This window comes from Paralichthys olivaceus, chromosome 19 (genome assembly GCF_024713975.1).
Source record: "Paralichthys olivaceus isolate ysfri-2021 chromosome 19, ASM2471397v2, whole genome shotgun sequence".
NCBI lineage: Eukaryota > Metazoa > Chordata > Actinopteri > Pleuronectiformes > Paralichthyidae > Paralichthys > Paralichthys olivaceus.
The window spans coordinates 17,119,498-17,133,799 of NC_091111.1; the positions used below are offsets into that span (position 1 = coordinate 17,119,498).

The following is a 14,302-nucleotide window of genomic DNA, read 5'->3' on the forward strand; positions in this document are numbered from 1 at the left end:
TTGGCGTTAAATCAGATCCTTTGGAGAACATAATCTTTTTGTCTATATTCATCTGCATTTCACTGAAAACCAGAAATGTCAAAAGTAAAAGTCAGGAAATCACCAAAGTCAATGTGAATAATCCTCCTAGAAAAGAAAATCAAGCAAATCAATCTGATATGTGCTGAGATATTTCTGTCTGGACCCAGTGAATACATAATAAATACAGTGGCGATCACGGCTAAAAGAGAATTAGGCTGCTAATCTATTAGTAAGTGAACCCAAATCTTTTCTTTTCATAAAGTTCTTAGATTTAAGCTGTAAAGTTTGTTTGGTGATTTAACTATTTAACATCAGTAAATGATTTTCATGTCAAATCAGTGACAGCAATGTATTAACTGTACATCACTGAACTGGCAAAACAGGAATAGTGCGGTTGGATTGAAGAGTTGTTGGCAGCTGCAGATTTGAGGCCGATGGGGAAATCATCATCAGTAATACAAAAAGCAAGCATTTGCTGAAATGAGCCACATGCTCCCCTGAGAGGACGGTGCATTACGTTCCCCATGTGCCGCACAGAGGAGATGGTATTCCCATTTCAGTAAGAATAAAGGAATAATGCACCTGTGGCATTATTAACTCTCAAAAAGACAAATGTCCCGCTGGGTAGAGACATTTGTTTTGTATTTTCCAGATATCACAAAGTATCTTGTTATTAGCAGATGCCATAGAAACTGAAAAAGGTACGAATATTTCCCCGAAGCCCCTGTCCTCTATCTGACCATTTTTAATTTAAGAATTTTCTGCACTGATTCTGGACTAAAGTTCTATCGTCAGATAATTCTGTCAACAATTTTAAGAAAATAATCCCTCTGATGTTTATTCACAGCCATGAATCAGTTGAGGAAATTTATCAAAACACTAGTTGATGACGTGGCGAACAACAATTGACGCTGTCGCCCCGCTGAAGAAGAAGAAAGTAAATCAAAAGGAGATTAGCCCCAAGGGATGATTCTCAAATACATGTTTCAAAACAGACATCACGGAATCTGGAGAGGAAGTGGCGTTCAACCAACGCCTATCCTGGAAAGATAGCCTGATAAATGACGAGAAAGCTCAAGAAATGCCAGATATTGTATATTATGATTTGGTGCCATGCAGATAACACTGAATTGAAAATTCATTGGATGTTTGATTGGATGTTTTACATTTGTGCTTTTGCGGAGAACTACACAGTCACACAATGGCACCGAGGGTCAGGTAACGTCCTGCATAAGAACATCTTTTAAATGAATTTTATTTTGGATATGGTTCAGAGTGGATTTATTTAATTGCCAAAGGCCAAGCAGATATTATTGTCCGCCTAGATTATTGTGTTTTAAACGAAACAGAGATATGTGTATTACCTGGCTGGGCGGAGGTGGTTCAGCTTGTACTGTTTGGCTCCAGTGCTGCAGCTGCCTGATGACCTCTCTCACCCTGCCGGCAATGTTTTCTGCACACTCCTGCTTCTGCTGCAGAAAAATGGACCTGAGGCTACAGATGGGACACGCAAAGACAACAAACAGGCCGGAAATGAGTCCACGTGATATTCAAAACTTATATAAATATATATGTAGCAAGAGCATTTTCAAATAGACAGTGGTTCTTTGGGTTTTAAGATAACAGGTAGCCTCTCTCATTGATATTGACACTGAAGGTTTTTAAGTTAAAAGCAAATTTCCCATTTTACTGCTTGTTCTAAACTGAGAATTAATATTCCTCCCACTTCTTTTCCTGGTGTATCTTTGAATTACTCTTAACACGTGACCCCCTATAAGCCCTGAAACCATCATTTCACCTTTCATTGGGAGGAGTAAATAAAGCTGAAGACCAAGAAAAAGTCTGTGTTAGCTATAACAATACTGGGTCGTTATTCTGTTTTTTTGACATCCCTGCAGGACAGGAAGTCAAAAGGCACAATCTGAGGAATGCAACTTTTCTTTTGTGACAGCAGGAATGAGTTAAAGTACCTGTTAAGGTCTTTAACAACTCCATCAATGGTCAAAATGACATCTGCAGGGAGCCTTTCTTGTGTGACGCTGGACTCTCCAATATTCTGCAGGCTGTGAGCTCTTGCGGCCCACGATGAGAGGCTGCTATCAAAGTCCTGAGAGAGAGGGAACTGTTTTAGTGATTGAAAATATCCTCACTCATTCATGAACCAATTAATTTGGGATAAATCAGCATTTTATCAGATCTTTTAACAACATTACCTGTATAGTGCTCCACTGCTGTTTGAGCTGGATCGTATCAGGGAACATTTCATGGTTCACAAACAGTTTTCCAACATTTTCAGCCAGGTCTTTCAAAGCTGCCTGAACGCAGGAGACCTCTTCCTTCACTTGTGGAACTCTCTGGTTGCTGTCTAGTGCCCTCTTGTGGTTTTGGAGGTTGCTGGCTTGGTCCTCAACGGCAGAACTGTCTGTTGTGGCGTCGTTTAACATTTCAAGTTGCAAAATGTCTTTTTCCAAGTCTGTAACTTCTTGTGGCAACACCTGGAAAGCAGATAATAATGCTTAAACATTTACTCTGAACAGAGTCCATGTTTTAATGTAGAAGGAATGTGAAATAAAAGATGAACAATAGCTTATACATGATTTAACAGGTCTGTTTAGTTTGTGGATCTCACCTCCAGAGCTGGTGCGTTAGTGACCAGTCCAGCGGAGCTTTCTTTCTGGGCTTGACAGGCTGACATCCTGTTCTGCAGAGATGTCAATCTGAAGTGGCAGTCCTGGAGCAAGTGGCCAAAATGTTCATCATTACTCCGACGTTCCTCGAGGCGGCAACATGCATCCTGTGGACATTTCAGGGAAACTTAGCCAGAGTCTGAGGCCTTCTACAGTTTTCAAAATACTTTTTGTGATTACAATAACCCAGTGGGGTTAGCATTTAGCATTTAATCTGATGTATGAATGCAACTCTATGATTTTAACAGGCAACAAACAGACAAGTTTGTGAAAATTCAAGTCATCACTACATCAGTTCTGCAACGTAAATAGACACTCCTCATTTACTCCTCAACAAGTAAGAACAAATGTAGACGAACAGAAACAACAGATCAGTGTGACCACACCCTGAGGTGATAGTACACGTTTCTGTAAGCACACCCATTTACAATTTTGCTTTATTGCAGAATTGCAGAACACGTACTCGGTTCAGATGTGATTCAAACTGAGGTATTTGAGGAGTGTGTGCACTTCACCTTCAGTAGATTAGGTTTAGATTTGTCTCAAATACGAATAAAGTTTTCTTACTTGAGCACGCTGAAGTCTCTGCTCTACAGGACACCGGACGCCGGAGCTTTCACCAAGTGGAGCATGAACAAGATCTCCGACCGAGGATTGTGTTGATTCTGACAAACCCTGAAACGCCTCCCTGCTCAGCGAGCGATGCTTCTCCTCGGTGCCATGCAGTCTGTTGGAGTGGAAGTTGCATCGCTCCAGCAGTTTGCTACTTTCGTGCACCAGCGCAGACTGCTGAAGGTTACTGCTTTGTAAGGACGACACAAGCTGACTGAGGAGCTCTGTCCTCCCTCTGCAGAAAGACACACGAAAAAAAGGGAGTTGTCGTTTGGCTACAGTGTTTTTTACTCTTTCAAATGTTAATGAGGGAGCAAAAATGAAGGTTAGTCTCCGTCAGGCCAAGGTTGCATACTGATGGATACAGTAAGTGGAGAAGAAAATCTGTCACAACTTTGCAGCTCAGAAGAAGAATTCACCTTCACTCAATAAAGAAAGTTTCATATTAAAAAACTACATCCTTTAATGATTTTAATGGACTTTTAAAATGCCTGGCTCCTTCATTATTCTGTTATTGTGTCATTAATTATATCTCAATCTACAATTTTCCACCTTTTGCGTGAGAACAAACAGTCGGAGTTCAGCAAGAGTCAGTCACAGTCACAGAATAACAGGGTAAACAACCTCCACAAGTCGTGTCTGTGTTTGTCATTAGTCAAAATCACAACAACGGACTCTGCATGTTGTTCTGGTGTTTTGATTTCACAGTAGTCGTGTAGATCAGATTAAATCTAAAACACATTTCCATCTTTCTGGTTTAATTATAAATAATGTAATTATAATTAATTCAATAATATTTATTTACATGCAGTGTCAATGGTTGTCACTGAGCAAATCTGCCTCTGTATTATTATTGGTACATTCAGGTATACCCCTCTATAATACAAGAAAATACCACGCCATCGTTTTAAATTATATTAAGATATCAAATATGAATCTTGGACAAATTTAGTTTTCATGTGCAGACAGATTTACATATGGAATTATTGATGATTTAATATTTTTGTATTGTTGTATAAGTCAATAGACTAACTCAAACCTAATTACCCCTCTTACGCTTCGGCTCATAAATGCATGTTAAATCTGAGTTTCCACAGGATTTCAAAAAGAACATTACGTGCCTTCACACATGGAAAAAAAAAAGTTTACCTTATTTGAAGTGCTTCCTCTTGCAGGAGACCAAGATCTTCCTCCTTCGCTGCTGTTTCCTCAGCGACTTGCAGCCATTGCTCTAAATGCTCCCTCTCCCTTTGCAGCCTGCAACACACACACACAGCGTGAAGGCGGGAATGACACAGTCACACTCATGTACATTAAAGTGAGAACGTGAGAGCAACTGACAGCCCAGTCAGAAAGTTCTAGCATGGCTAAATCTTGTAAAATAAATATTTAATACTTTCTCTAGCGATCACAGTTGATTCTTCTTTCAGGCTCAGTAGCTTTTGTATATTCAGTTCAGGTTTTGCCTGTTTTGTTTCTTGGTGCAGGTTCACACGACGAGAACGTCTGAATCACAGCCAAATAAAAGCAATTGGATAATTTCTTTTAAAGAAAAAGCACCTGAACAAACAAATCAGAAATAGCTGCTGAGCAGCTTAAGTGTAAATGTTGCAGGTTGAATTGAACCATGTGTGTATTTAATGCCACACAGGTGAGAAGACGTAGAGTTTATTAAGGTTCCACTGCTGATGTGTAAATCTTTACACATTAAAAAAGTCATTTGAAACTGGCACCTGTCGAGATCCTGGATATTCCGCTGAGTCTGTTCTTCCACCTCGGAGAACAGCTGATGGGAGTTTCTGACTTCCTCCTGCAGCTGCATCACTTCTGCAGACAGACTCTGTAGAACATCTGGACTGGAGACCGATGTCAAAATACTCAGATCCTCCAGCAAACTCTCTGCTTGCTCATCCTGGGTCTGGAGTTGAAGACACAGATCCTGAAGAGGGGAACTCTCTGTTAGTGAGGAAAAAAGGAAATTCTCCCCAAAGAAACACTAAAGTTTGAAGATGAATTTTTCTGAGATTGAATTCCGTGATTTCTGTGTAGAACATAAAACATCTAACTAAGTTATTAACTGTTAAATATGTATTTAATCAGACTTTAAATATTAGAAGGGAGTTAATAAAAATGACCTGATAAAGTAATTGTACATAAGACACCTCCACTTCCACAAAGCATCTTAAAAATAAGTATTTAACGCATATGCGGGGAAATGTGTATGAGTGTAATAATTACAAATGTTTTTGGTACATATCATTTTATTTTCTTCCTCTTACTTTGAGATTTGCAAGCACTGCTGCAACATCTGATCCCCCGAGAGTGAGGAGGGAGTCCTGGATCTTTTGCAGGGACTTGCAGCAGTCGGACATCCTGGCAGTAATTTGTCCCTTAGCAGCCACGGTCTGCCTGTAAACGTCCTCAGCTTCAATAACCAGCTCCTCCAGCTGCTCCAACTTTTTCCTCATCTGGGTCTCCACCACCTAGATAAAATAAAATGAACGACACTGTGACTTCATGTGTACGTGTCTCTAAAATAGTTGTGCACGGTGTTTCAGTTCATTATCATCTGTTCATCCTGACAGTTTAATATCAGCTAAATAAAAATGCTTCACCTGCAGCTCCAGCGGGGGCTCTGTGCTTTGAAGCACCGACTGAATCTCAGTGGTTCTTCGATGGAAACGCTCCACGCTCTTCTCTTGGGCCAAAATCTCGTTCTGGAGACAGTGAGAGGGAGGCTGTCGTTATTCAGAGCGACGGTAGAAACCTGGAGATCACGTCACTTTAATAAAAATCAGTTTTACCTGCAGTGTCTTGATGTCGTCCTCAGACTGAAAGCACGGACACTGAGCAAACGCTGTCAATTTGTTGGCCGTCCACTTCTCCACCTCCGCTCCGAGCTGAAGGACTCCGTCCCACAGAGTCAGGCAAAGGTGCAAGTTTTCAAGGTGGGAATCTGTTCTTTCTGATATCTGCAAGGAAGTGAGTCGAGTGTTAAGACCCACGAGAAGCTTTATTTGATCATTTACGAGATCGTAAAACAAAGTAGGTAGTCAATTCTGCTTTAATAACTGTGGGTTTAATGTTGGAGAAGTGCACTGATAACACAATAATCCTAAAGTAGATTAGTGAGAAAATACACAACTGTTAAACTGAATTACCATAACTAATTATTCCATGGTATCTTTTTTTTAATCCTATTGAAAGTGGCTGCACAATGACAGTATTTATATTATTTCAGATATAAGGTATTTTTGCTGAGGAACAAGTAAAAAATCAATATGTTCTTAACAACAATCAGGAAAATCTAAAAACTTCTGTACAAAGTGACAGGAAAATAGAACGAATGCTGTAAAATGAAAAGTGAGTTGAGAGAGTTTGAAGTGTCTGAACTCACGTCCAGCCAGCTGTCCATGAGAGCATCTGCTTCACTCTCAAATGGGATGAAGTTGCACTCTGGCATCTGACGTAGGTGAGTGTGAATCTGCCTGCAGACACTGCGGACCTCCTCTATGTCGCCCCCAAGGCTGTTCAGCTCCGATTTAGTTTCCTGGACCTGAGAGAGAACACACACACACACACACACACACAGAAACACACAAAGGCTGTGTTATTAATGTGTCAACACTGAGTCAGAGGTCAAACTGGAAAAGTCTTCATGTTAAACCTTAGAGTTTAATCTGAGCAGGTTTTCTTTCCCCATGTAGGACGCCTGTTCACTGATGGAGTTTTCTGCTCTCTGCAATGTTCCACTCAGCTCTGCACGGATGCTCTGAAACCTCTTCAGCAGCTCAGTGAGCACACGGCACTGCTGCAGCCTGTATGATATCCACAACACAACACAACACAACTCAAGAAGAGCAACACAACTACAGTGACACAAACAGAACATTGTGCACGTGACTTCTCTTTTTTTCGTTACCGTTCAGTTACGGCTTTTGTTGCCTCTTCCCAGACATCGTCCACCTCGCTGCTCTGACTCACGTCCTGTACGTGACGCAGCTCAGAGAGGAGGCCGACAACGCGACTCTCCAGCTCGGTCAGGACACGTGTCCTGAGGAGGATGAGACAATCGTTATTGTGCTGAGTCGTCAGCTGATTGCACGTTGTGAGAAAACAGCATATGAAGAATATTGTAATTTCGTCTTTGTGTACACGTTCTCCTTTAGTTTCAATTTTGAATGAAGAGCATTGCATAATATGAACATTATTGTTTATTTGTTTTGTTTTATTAAATTTTTATTATATAATCATGTTTTGGATCCAGGTGAGCGATGTACCTCTGCTGCAGAGCGGGCAGGGTCGGCTCTCGCAGCCTCAAATGTTCAGCTTCTCCTTTTATTTCCCTCAGTGCTCCTAACAAGGAAGCTCTCCTCTGGACCAAGTTCTTCTTCTCCTCTTCTTCTTTCTTAACACAGCTCCCTCTTCTTCTCTGCTCCTCATACCTCCACATTTGGGCCCCTTCCTCCCTCTGCACATCTGTTTCTTTCTCTCCATCCAGTTTACTCCTTTTAGCCTCCGACCCTGACTCCTCTTCTGCTCCACGTGGAGTGGGATGCTCCTCCTCCTGTGTTCCCCCCCACAGAGGTGAATCATCCCAAGTCTTTGTCGGACATATTGCCACAGGAGTGAACTCTTCATTCCTCTGCATCGGCTCCTCTCCCGTCAGTCCAATCTCATCTTTGCTTTCCCCGGGCTCGTCTCTCATCAGCTGCTTCTTCTTCTCCACGTCCACAGTGTGCTCAGTGAATGACGTAACCACATCCTGGCACGTTACAGCTACAGTCCCCGTCTCTGGGATGACGGTCCACTCCGCCGCCTGCTTGGTCTCCACAGTGTCGCTACGGACGACCGCCTGAGAGATGGGAGAGTTAAATGGTGACAGAGGAAAAGAGGAATAGACGGAGCGGCGAGCCTATCCAATTACAGAGGATTAGTGCCTTACAGCTCGTGCTGTGACTTGTAAAGCCAATTACAGTTTCTTGTGAGTGGGAAGGACAGGCCACTTTAAATTAAATGTAGAAAGTAAATTGGATCACTTGAATGCTAATTAACATGTGCAGTTTTCCTCCTCCTTCCTTTCTTTGAAGCAAATTACACCTGAGTGTCTCAAAGTATGATTTCATTTGGAGCACGGACACTTGAAACTTCATACTACATTAAAAAATTAACTCAAGCATGAAATCTAAACGTCTTTTAAATAACAAAAGGAAATTCATCGTCACACCTGTATGTGGGTTTGCTGGTTGCTCTCTGTCATGTGTAGCAGTCGGACGTTCAGTAGCTGCTCTTTGGCTCCAAGTGCAGACTTTTGATTTCGCCCCTCAGACTCAGAGCCTCTGTGTTGTCGGTCGGTTCCCTCTGTCGGGACGTCCTGGGATGGCAGAGGCCGGGTATCACCACGATGTGGCACTGAGCCGTCCACAGGTGAGAGGTCTCGTTGTGGGGCGTCCGCGCTTCGTCTCCGTGGCAGGTCGCTGCTTGGCTGCGAGTCGGCGGACGTGCCAGTCTCTCTCAGTGGGGTGTTTGCCCAAAGCTGCTGTCCCCTGCTGAGTTAAGAGACTCGTGCATCAGGGGGCAGGTCGAGGTCAGACAGTTAGAACTATACTCAGTTAGAACCAGAACAACAGGCGTCTCTTTAGGATTAACAGACTGGAAGGATTACACAGTGACTATTGTTATGAAAGAAGCTGTCTGCCTCAATTAAATGGTACAGTTCACTAAACATTCAGTTTATGGTACAAACGGAATATTGATTTCGGAGCCTGACCGATTTATCAGCTGGCTGATTAAGTTCTACGAGCCTTTCATGGACACATAGGGTATTGGTGCTTATTATTTCTGACTAAACTTTTATTTAATAGAATAAACAAAGTAGAAAAGCTGGACATTTATGTTTATACATTACATGAAACATCTTAATTCAAATTCGATATGTTTGTGTTTTCTTTTTGTATATAGTTATTTATGACAAAGTTTATTGTTAAACTGTAAAAATATCAAGCCTCAATTCGCTGTCATAAAGGTACAACATTTTTCAAAATCTATATATTGGTGTATATATCGGTACAGTAGAGGTTCTACTCCATAATATCCTATAATTGAAACTGCTTTTAAACCAGTTCATATTTTATATCAACCCTGAGAACACGAGTATCACAGACTTTGCTTCAGAGCAGAGCGGAGATATAAAAGTTTCAGGTTTTATCATTTCCTTCTTAACGTTGTCATGATCTCACCTGAGAGCTGGGAAAACTGTGTCACTGGGTCGTGTTTCCTGTGTTTCCTCTGACTCCTTCTGCTGGTATGTCGCCAGGCAGGATGATTGACCTGGTGTCACTGTTTCGCACAAGTCTCTGAGTGATTCGACGCGCTCGTCAACAGACGGAGCTCCGTCCACGACGACCTGAGAAGAGAAAAAAAACCTCTGAGAAAATGAAATCTAATATCTCTCTCTCCGGTTATCTGATCATGAGACAGTCGTGGTTAGAGGTTAATGCCGCAGGGTTATGCGTGTACCTGCTGCTGGTGCAAACAGACATGGTCAGTCTGGTCAGTAGCCTCATGGAGAGTGTTAGTATCAGTTTGCACAACAGAGAATGACTGTTTTCCTTCTCTGATCTGAGACCGTAACACTGGAACCAAGGCAGCCATGTCTCTGCGTACATCCTGCAATAAGTGGAAATTTGCTTCAGGGAAGTTTTTAGAGGAAAACGTGTGAGAATTATGTTAATAAAAGTTCTATAAATTATTGGATTAATCGGGGAAAAAACACAAAAAGTAAACCTGTTATTAAGAAAATTCAAAATATTAAATTTTCCACCGTAGAAAAATAAGATTTGCTTTATGATTAAGGTTAAACAAACTATGCAAAATAAAAAAATCAATAATAAGAGACAAAAAGCCTCTGACTGTTTGGTGCATCCGTCTCTCTTATGTCGCTCTCTCTGTCCTGTCATACCTCCCACTGCTTTCTGACCGAGTCGGAGAGGAGCATCAAATCCTGGAGCTGGGGCCCCGAGCAGAAGGCCCCAAACCCTTCCACCGCGTTCAGGAACTCCTCGAGGGCGACAGGCTGCAGGATTTTTAAAGCGCGCTGCACAGAAACACACAGAGCTGGACGAATATACGCACAAAACTAAACTGCAACAGCAACACAAACCAAAACACCACAGACCTTGAAAGAATGTGTCCTGATTCTGAAGTTAAATTTGGGATTTGAAAGGTCTGGATGTTGTTGCATTTAAAGCAACTCTTAAACATCAAGCTTGTTTTTGGAGCATTTAATAAGCAACGAACAAATATAGAGCTGCACTGAAAAGTCTCAAACTTATCAACAAGAGCAAAAGCGTTTTAACATTAAAAATCATCTGAGGGTAAAGATCCTGAATCTTTTAATTCTTTTACTGTTTCAAACTGTACCTGTTTCTTCTTGGCCTGTGACTCTGAAATCTCTTTGCTGCCAAATAACTTGATGGCTTGCTGGATGCGTCCTTGCAGATTAACTCTGGCCTTCTCCATTCTGCTTCTTGCCATCGACTGAGCCCTCAAATGAACTTCACCGGGAACCATGACTGGAGGCCGAGGAGATGTTTTGGTGAGTTGTTGAAAGTTCGGCTGCGCTCTTTTGTGAATCTGTGAATGGGACGAGCTTTCGTTGTCCTCTGTCCCTGAACTTGTCACATGTGTGGACAGAACCAGACGTCTTTGAGGCATTGGTCCAACATTTTGACTCGGACTTGAGGCTTGAGATTCGTAAAATGACTTAGACTGTGTCGTGGATCTGAATTCAGCCTCTATCACAAGAGGAGGGTGAATATGAGTCACTGGTTCCCTCACGGGTTGAGGCAGCGTTTGGATTTCAAAAAGAGGCACAACGATGGTAGTTCCGTGCTGGTTTTTCCTCCAACCCTTTCCATCGCTCTGTTGAAGTGTATGAGATGGAATCTGAGGAGAAAGTTGACTTGGGTCCTGGGTTTGAAGTTTAACCTTCTCAGGCTGGTTTGCACGAGCAGTTCTGGCCACAAGAAACATCCCTGTCTCTGGTTGTCTCTGCGTCTGATGGACTGGTTCACCCACATGCTCCTGAAACCCAGGAGAACTTAACTTTCCAGGAATCTCCTGAAAAATTTACAAATCACGTCAATTGAGAAATTACAAAAGCCCTGAAAGTCCCACAAGATAATAATTTAGTAAATTAAACTTTTCCTAAGGGGCCGTTAAAATAAAATGAATAAAAAGTATTTTTAAATGCATAACTGAATGAATTAACCTCCACCTGTTCTAATACGGCGGTAGTTTGTTTGTTTGATCATGTTACACACACCTTACACACACATCTTGTGCACACAAGATCACCTGTCTAGACTTGTTCCGTAATAACAAGTGTATGAACCTCTATCAGATCAAAGAAACGACCACACTATCACACTGCTACTTGGTGTTTACAGTTTGACGATAAGTCAGTTATCAACATATAAAATACTTTTTATTAATTTAACGTTAACTGTCTCTTCTGGAAAAGTCTCTGTGGAAAGAACGAGAATTTGCAAACTCACAAACTTTGTCCTCTTCATGCATCCGGCCCACTGCTTGTTGACCGTGCTGAGTTGTCCGGCTAGAGTGTGGCTGGTTGAAGTTTCTGTCACTTCAATAAGAAAGTTCCCCACCTCGTTTAGCTTAGCGTGACATGACGTCCACTCGCTCATATCCTGCAGGAACAAGATCCCAAGTTTAAAGCATTTGTGCAGAGCCACATACTTATTCACAGTGAGAATCACACAGATTACCTGTGTCCCTGCAGCAGGAGTGTGTGTCGTCTGTGCGAGCCACGTCTGCAGAGAGACGAGGCTCTTGTCGTAAGTCTCCCACGCAGACAACACTCTCTCCATCGTCCCTCTCACAGCCGCCACAGCTTGTTCCACTGAGTCAGCTTCGCTTTCTGCTTCTTTCACCTGACGGTGAACAAGCTGGGAATCCTCACCTGAGGAAAGAAGACGTTAAGTCTTCAAGGAATTCATCTACAGAGTTAATGACCTTGTAAAGATTAAGATCATGGACTCATACCTAGAGCTGCCTTGCTGGTGTAAGCGTTTGCCTTCTCCTTCAGGTTTTGGAGAGCGTCCATCAGAATCAAACTCGTGCCTTGACGCTCCACTGTTTCCTGGACGAGACACATCGAAAAAAGACGTTGCTTTTGCAGTTTGAGCCAATTTACACCCTAGAGGGCATCACTGTCCCCTACATCTATGGAAACTTATAAAAGGCTTTGTTGTTTAGTTTGACAGCGTATAATCAATAAATTATAATATAATTAATTTCACCAGATAACTGCTGATGTAAATCAGATACACTCACATGCCAGTCCTGCAGAAGCCCATGTACGGCCTCCTCTGATCTGTAAGAAGTTTTCCACGTCTGGACCTTCGCTTTGAGACGGTTCAGTAGGTCCAGAGCAGTGTGACGACACTCCTGGTATTCCAACTTGATCCCATGATATTTGGTTGAGACTCTTATATGAGTTAAACTGTTTAAAAAGAGGATTAAATCATTATCTAGTGGAATCATTGGTACACAACAAGCCGCTGTGTGTTATTTTAACACACAGTGATTTAAAGATTTATGACTTCGAACAACTGTGTGATGTACCGTCTTTTCATCTCATCAAACTTTTCCAGTGGCACCGCCAAGTTCCCTGAGGCATCCACGTTGTGGTATTCATCAAGTATGTTGACGTAGCGGCTCATCTCCTTAATTAACGTCTGACAAAAAAGGAGTAAACAACTTTATATCAGGTTTCATTATGTCCTGACATAGTGTTTTGCAGTATATTCACAATAACTCTGCTCCATTTTTGTCCCATAACCTACAGTATATTTAGTTTTTCAGCAGCTTTAAAATAAAAAGAACCTTCAGGGCATCTTGTTGGGCTCTGGCTTCTTTAGCAGCGTCTGCGTGATCTTTCACCCTCCCTCCCTCCTCTGTCAGTGCTGCCTCTGCACCCTGCAGCCACACAACCACCGAGTCCAGAGGAGGAGGAAGACTCAGGTCCAGGTCTGCTTTACATCTCTGCAGCTGAAGAATGACACACAACCTGGTATGAGCACAAATTCTCATGATTGTATAATTGTCTAATGAGCGTCTGTAAGAATTTAGTCCACAGTGGGTTCCCTCACCTCCTCCTCCAGACGATCCCACGCTGCCCTGAGATCGTGCAGCTCTCCACTCAGCTCAGGGCAGCGTCTAATGGTAGCGAGGAGGGTCAGTACAGGTCTCCTTTGTTCAGTGACGGAGCCAGTAAACCTCTGGAACACCTGGAAAACCAAACACAGCTGAACGCTCTGGGACAATACACAATAATACACATCCAGTGAAGGTTTTTTCTTCGCTCGGTTCTCGTCCTGTGTCTTACTTGATATTTCTCTGCATAGCCCGAGTTCTCTGTAGCCGTCCATGATTCCGACAGTTCTTGAAATGTTTGCTGCAGCCAGCGAGTCACCTCTTGTGCTCGCTCACATGGAGAAACCTACGTCCCAAAAGAAACTGTCAACAACTGCATTTTCATGAGTGTTAAACAATATAAATATCAGTCAGTCACCTGCAACTGCGATGAAAAGCCACATTCTTATTTTAGATTCTTAATTGATTAATTGAGAAAGGACTTGTCTGCTCGGTGCGTAGCTACCTGGCGTAACGGTGAGACAGCAGCTGCTGGAGTGAAGTGAGCAGGGAAACTCAGAGGTGAGAAGCAGGAGGGCTGATCCAGAGGAAACAGCTACGCCACCAGAAGAGAGCATGAAATGAAAGTTAGAGGAAAAGGAAAGTAGTTGACACCCTTTGGTTCCAGGGAGAGGATTGTGTTTTAAAGACCAGCCAGGGAATATAAGAAGAAAACACCCAACAGTGATACTACACCTAATTTATAGACCCAGATACTGTGTTTACAGTTCAGTAACATTTCTTAACTTTATCTCGAGAGTTAA

At 42.3% G+C, this 14,302-nt stretch overlaps 1 protein-coding gene across 11 annotated transcripts in view; it reads right to left on the reverse strand.

Moving 5' to 3' along the window:
• The window catches only part of syne2a (spectrin repeat containing, nuclear envelope 2a), a 61,857-nt gene that overhangs the window by 42,494 nt on the left and 5,061 nt on the right, over positions 1-14,302 (reverse strand). For 6 of the 11 annotated variants that reach the window (XM_069515514.1, XM_069515508.1, XM_069515509.1 and 3 more), the window contains 28 exons: positions 14,005-14,094; positions 13,732-13,845; positions 13,496-13,633; positions 13,230-13,394; positions 12,969-13,081; positions 12,678-12,846; positions 12,387-12,483; positions 12,110-12,303; positions 11,879-12,031; positions 10,743-11,441; positions 10,282-10,416; positions 9,840-9,989; positions 9,560-9,726; positions 8,548-8,869; positions 7,601-8,175; positions 7,243-7,374; positions 6,988-7,138; positions 6,718-6,876; positions 6,125-6,292; positions 5,936-6,037; positions 5,600-5,803; positions 5,054-5,259; positions 4,470-4,577; positions 3,276-3,555; positions 2,651-2,815; positions 2,235-2,516; positions 1,992-2,128; positions 1,386-1,515 (listed from right to left, as the gene is read on the reverse strand). In XM_069515514.1, coding sequence (XP_069371615.1) covers positions 1,386-1,515; positions 1,992-2,128; positions 2,235-2,516; positions 2,651-2,815; positions 3,276-3,555; positions 4,470-4,577; positions 5,054-5,259; positions 5,600-5,803; positions 5,936-6,037; positions 6,125-6,292; positions 6,718-6,876; positions 6,988-7,138; positions 7,243-7,374; positions 7,601-8,175; positions 8,548-8,869; positions 9,560-9,726; positions 9,840-9,989; positions 10,282-10,416; positions 10,743-11,441; positions 11,879-12,031; positions 12,110-12,303; positions 12,387-12,483; positions 12,678-12,846; positions 12,969-13,081; positions 13,230-13,394; positions 13,496-13,633; positions 13,732-13,845; positions 14,005-14,094 — 5,505 coding nt within the window. The remainder of the gene's footprint in view (positions 1-1,385; positions 1,516-1,991; positions 2,129-2,234; positions 2,517-2,650; positions 2,816-3,275; positions 3,556-4,469; positions 4,578-5,053; positions 5,260-5,599; positions 5,804-5,935; positions 6,038-6,124; positions 6,293-6,717; positions 6,877-6,987; positions 7,139-7,242; positions 7,375-7,600; positions 8,176-8,547; positions 8,870-9,559; positions 9,727-9,839; positions 9,990-10,281; positions 10,417-10,742; positions 11,442-11,878; positions 12,032-12,109; positions 12,304-12,386; positions 12,484-12,677; positions 12,847-12,968; positions 13,082-13,229; positions 13,395-13,495; positions 13,634-13,731; positions 13,846-14,004; positions 14,095-14,302) is intronic. The other 5 variants (XM_069515506.1, XM_069515513.1, XM_069515512.1 and 2 more) reach the window with 5 other exon arrangements.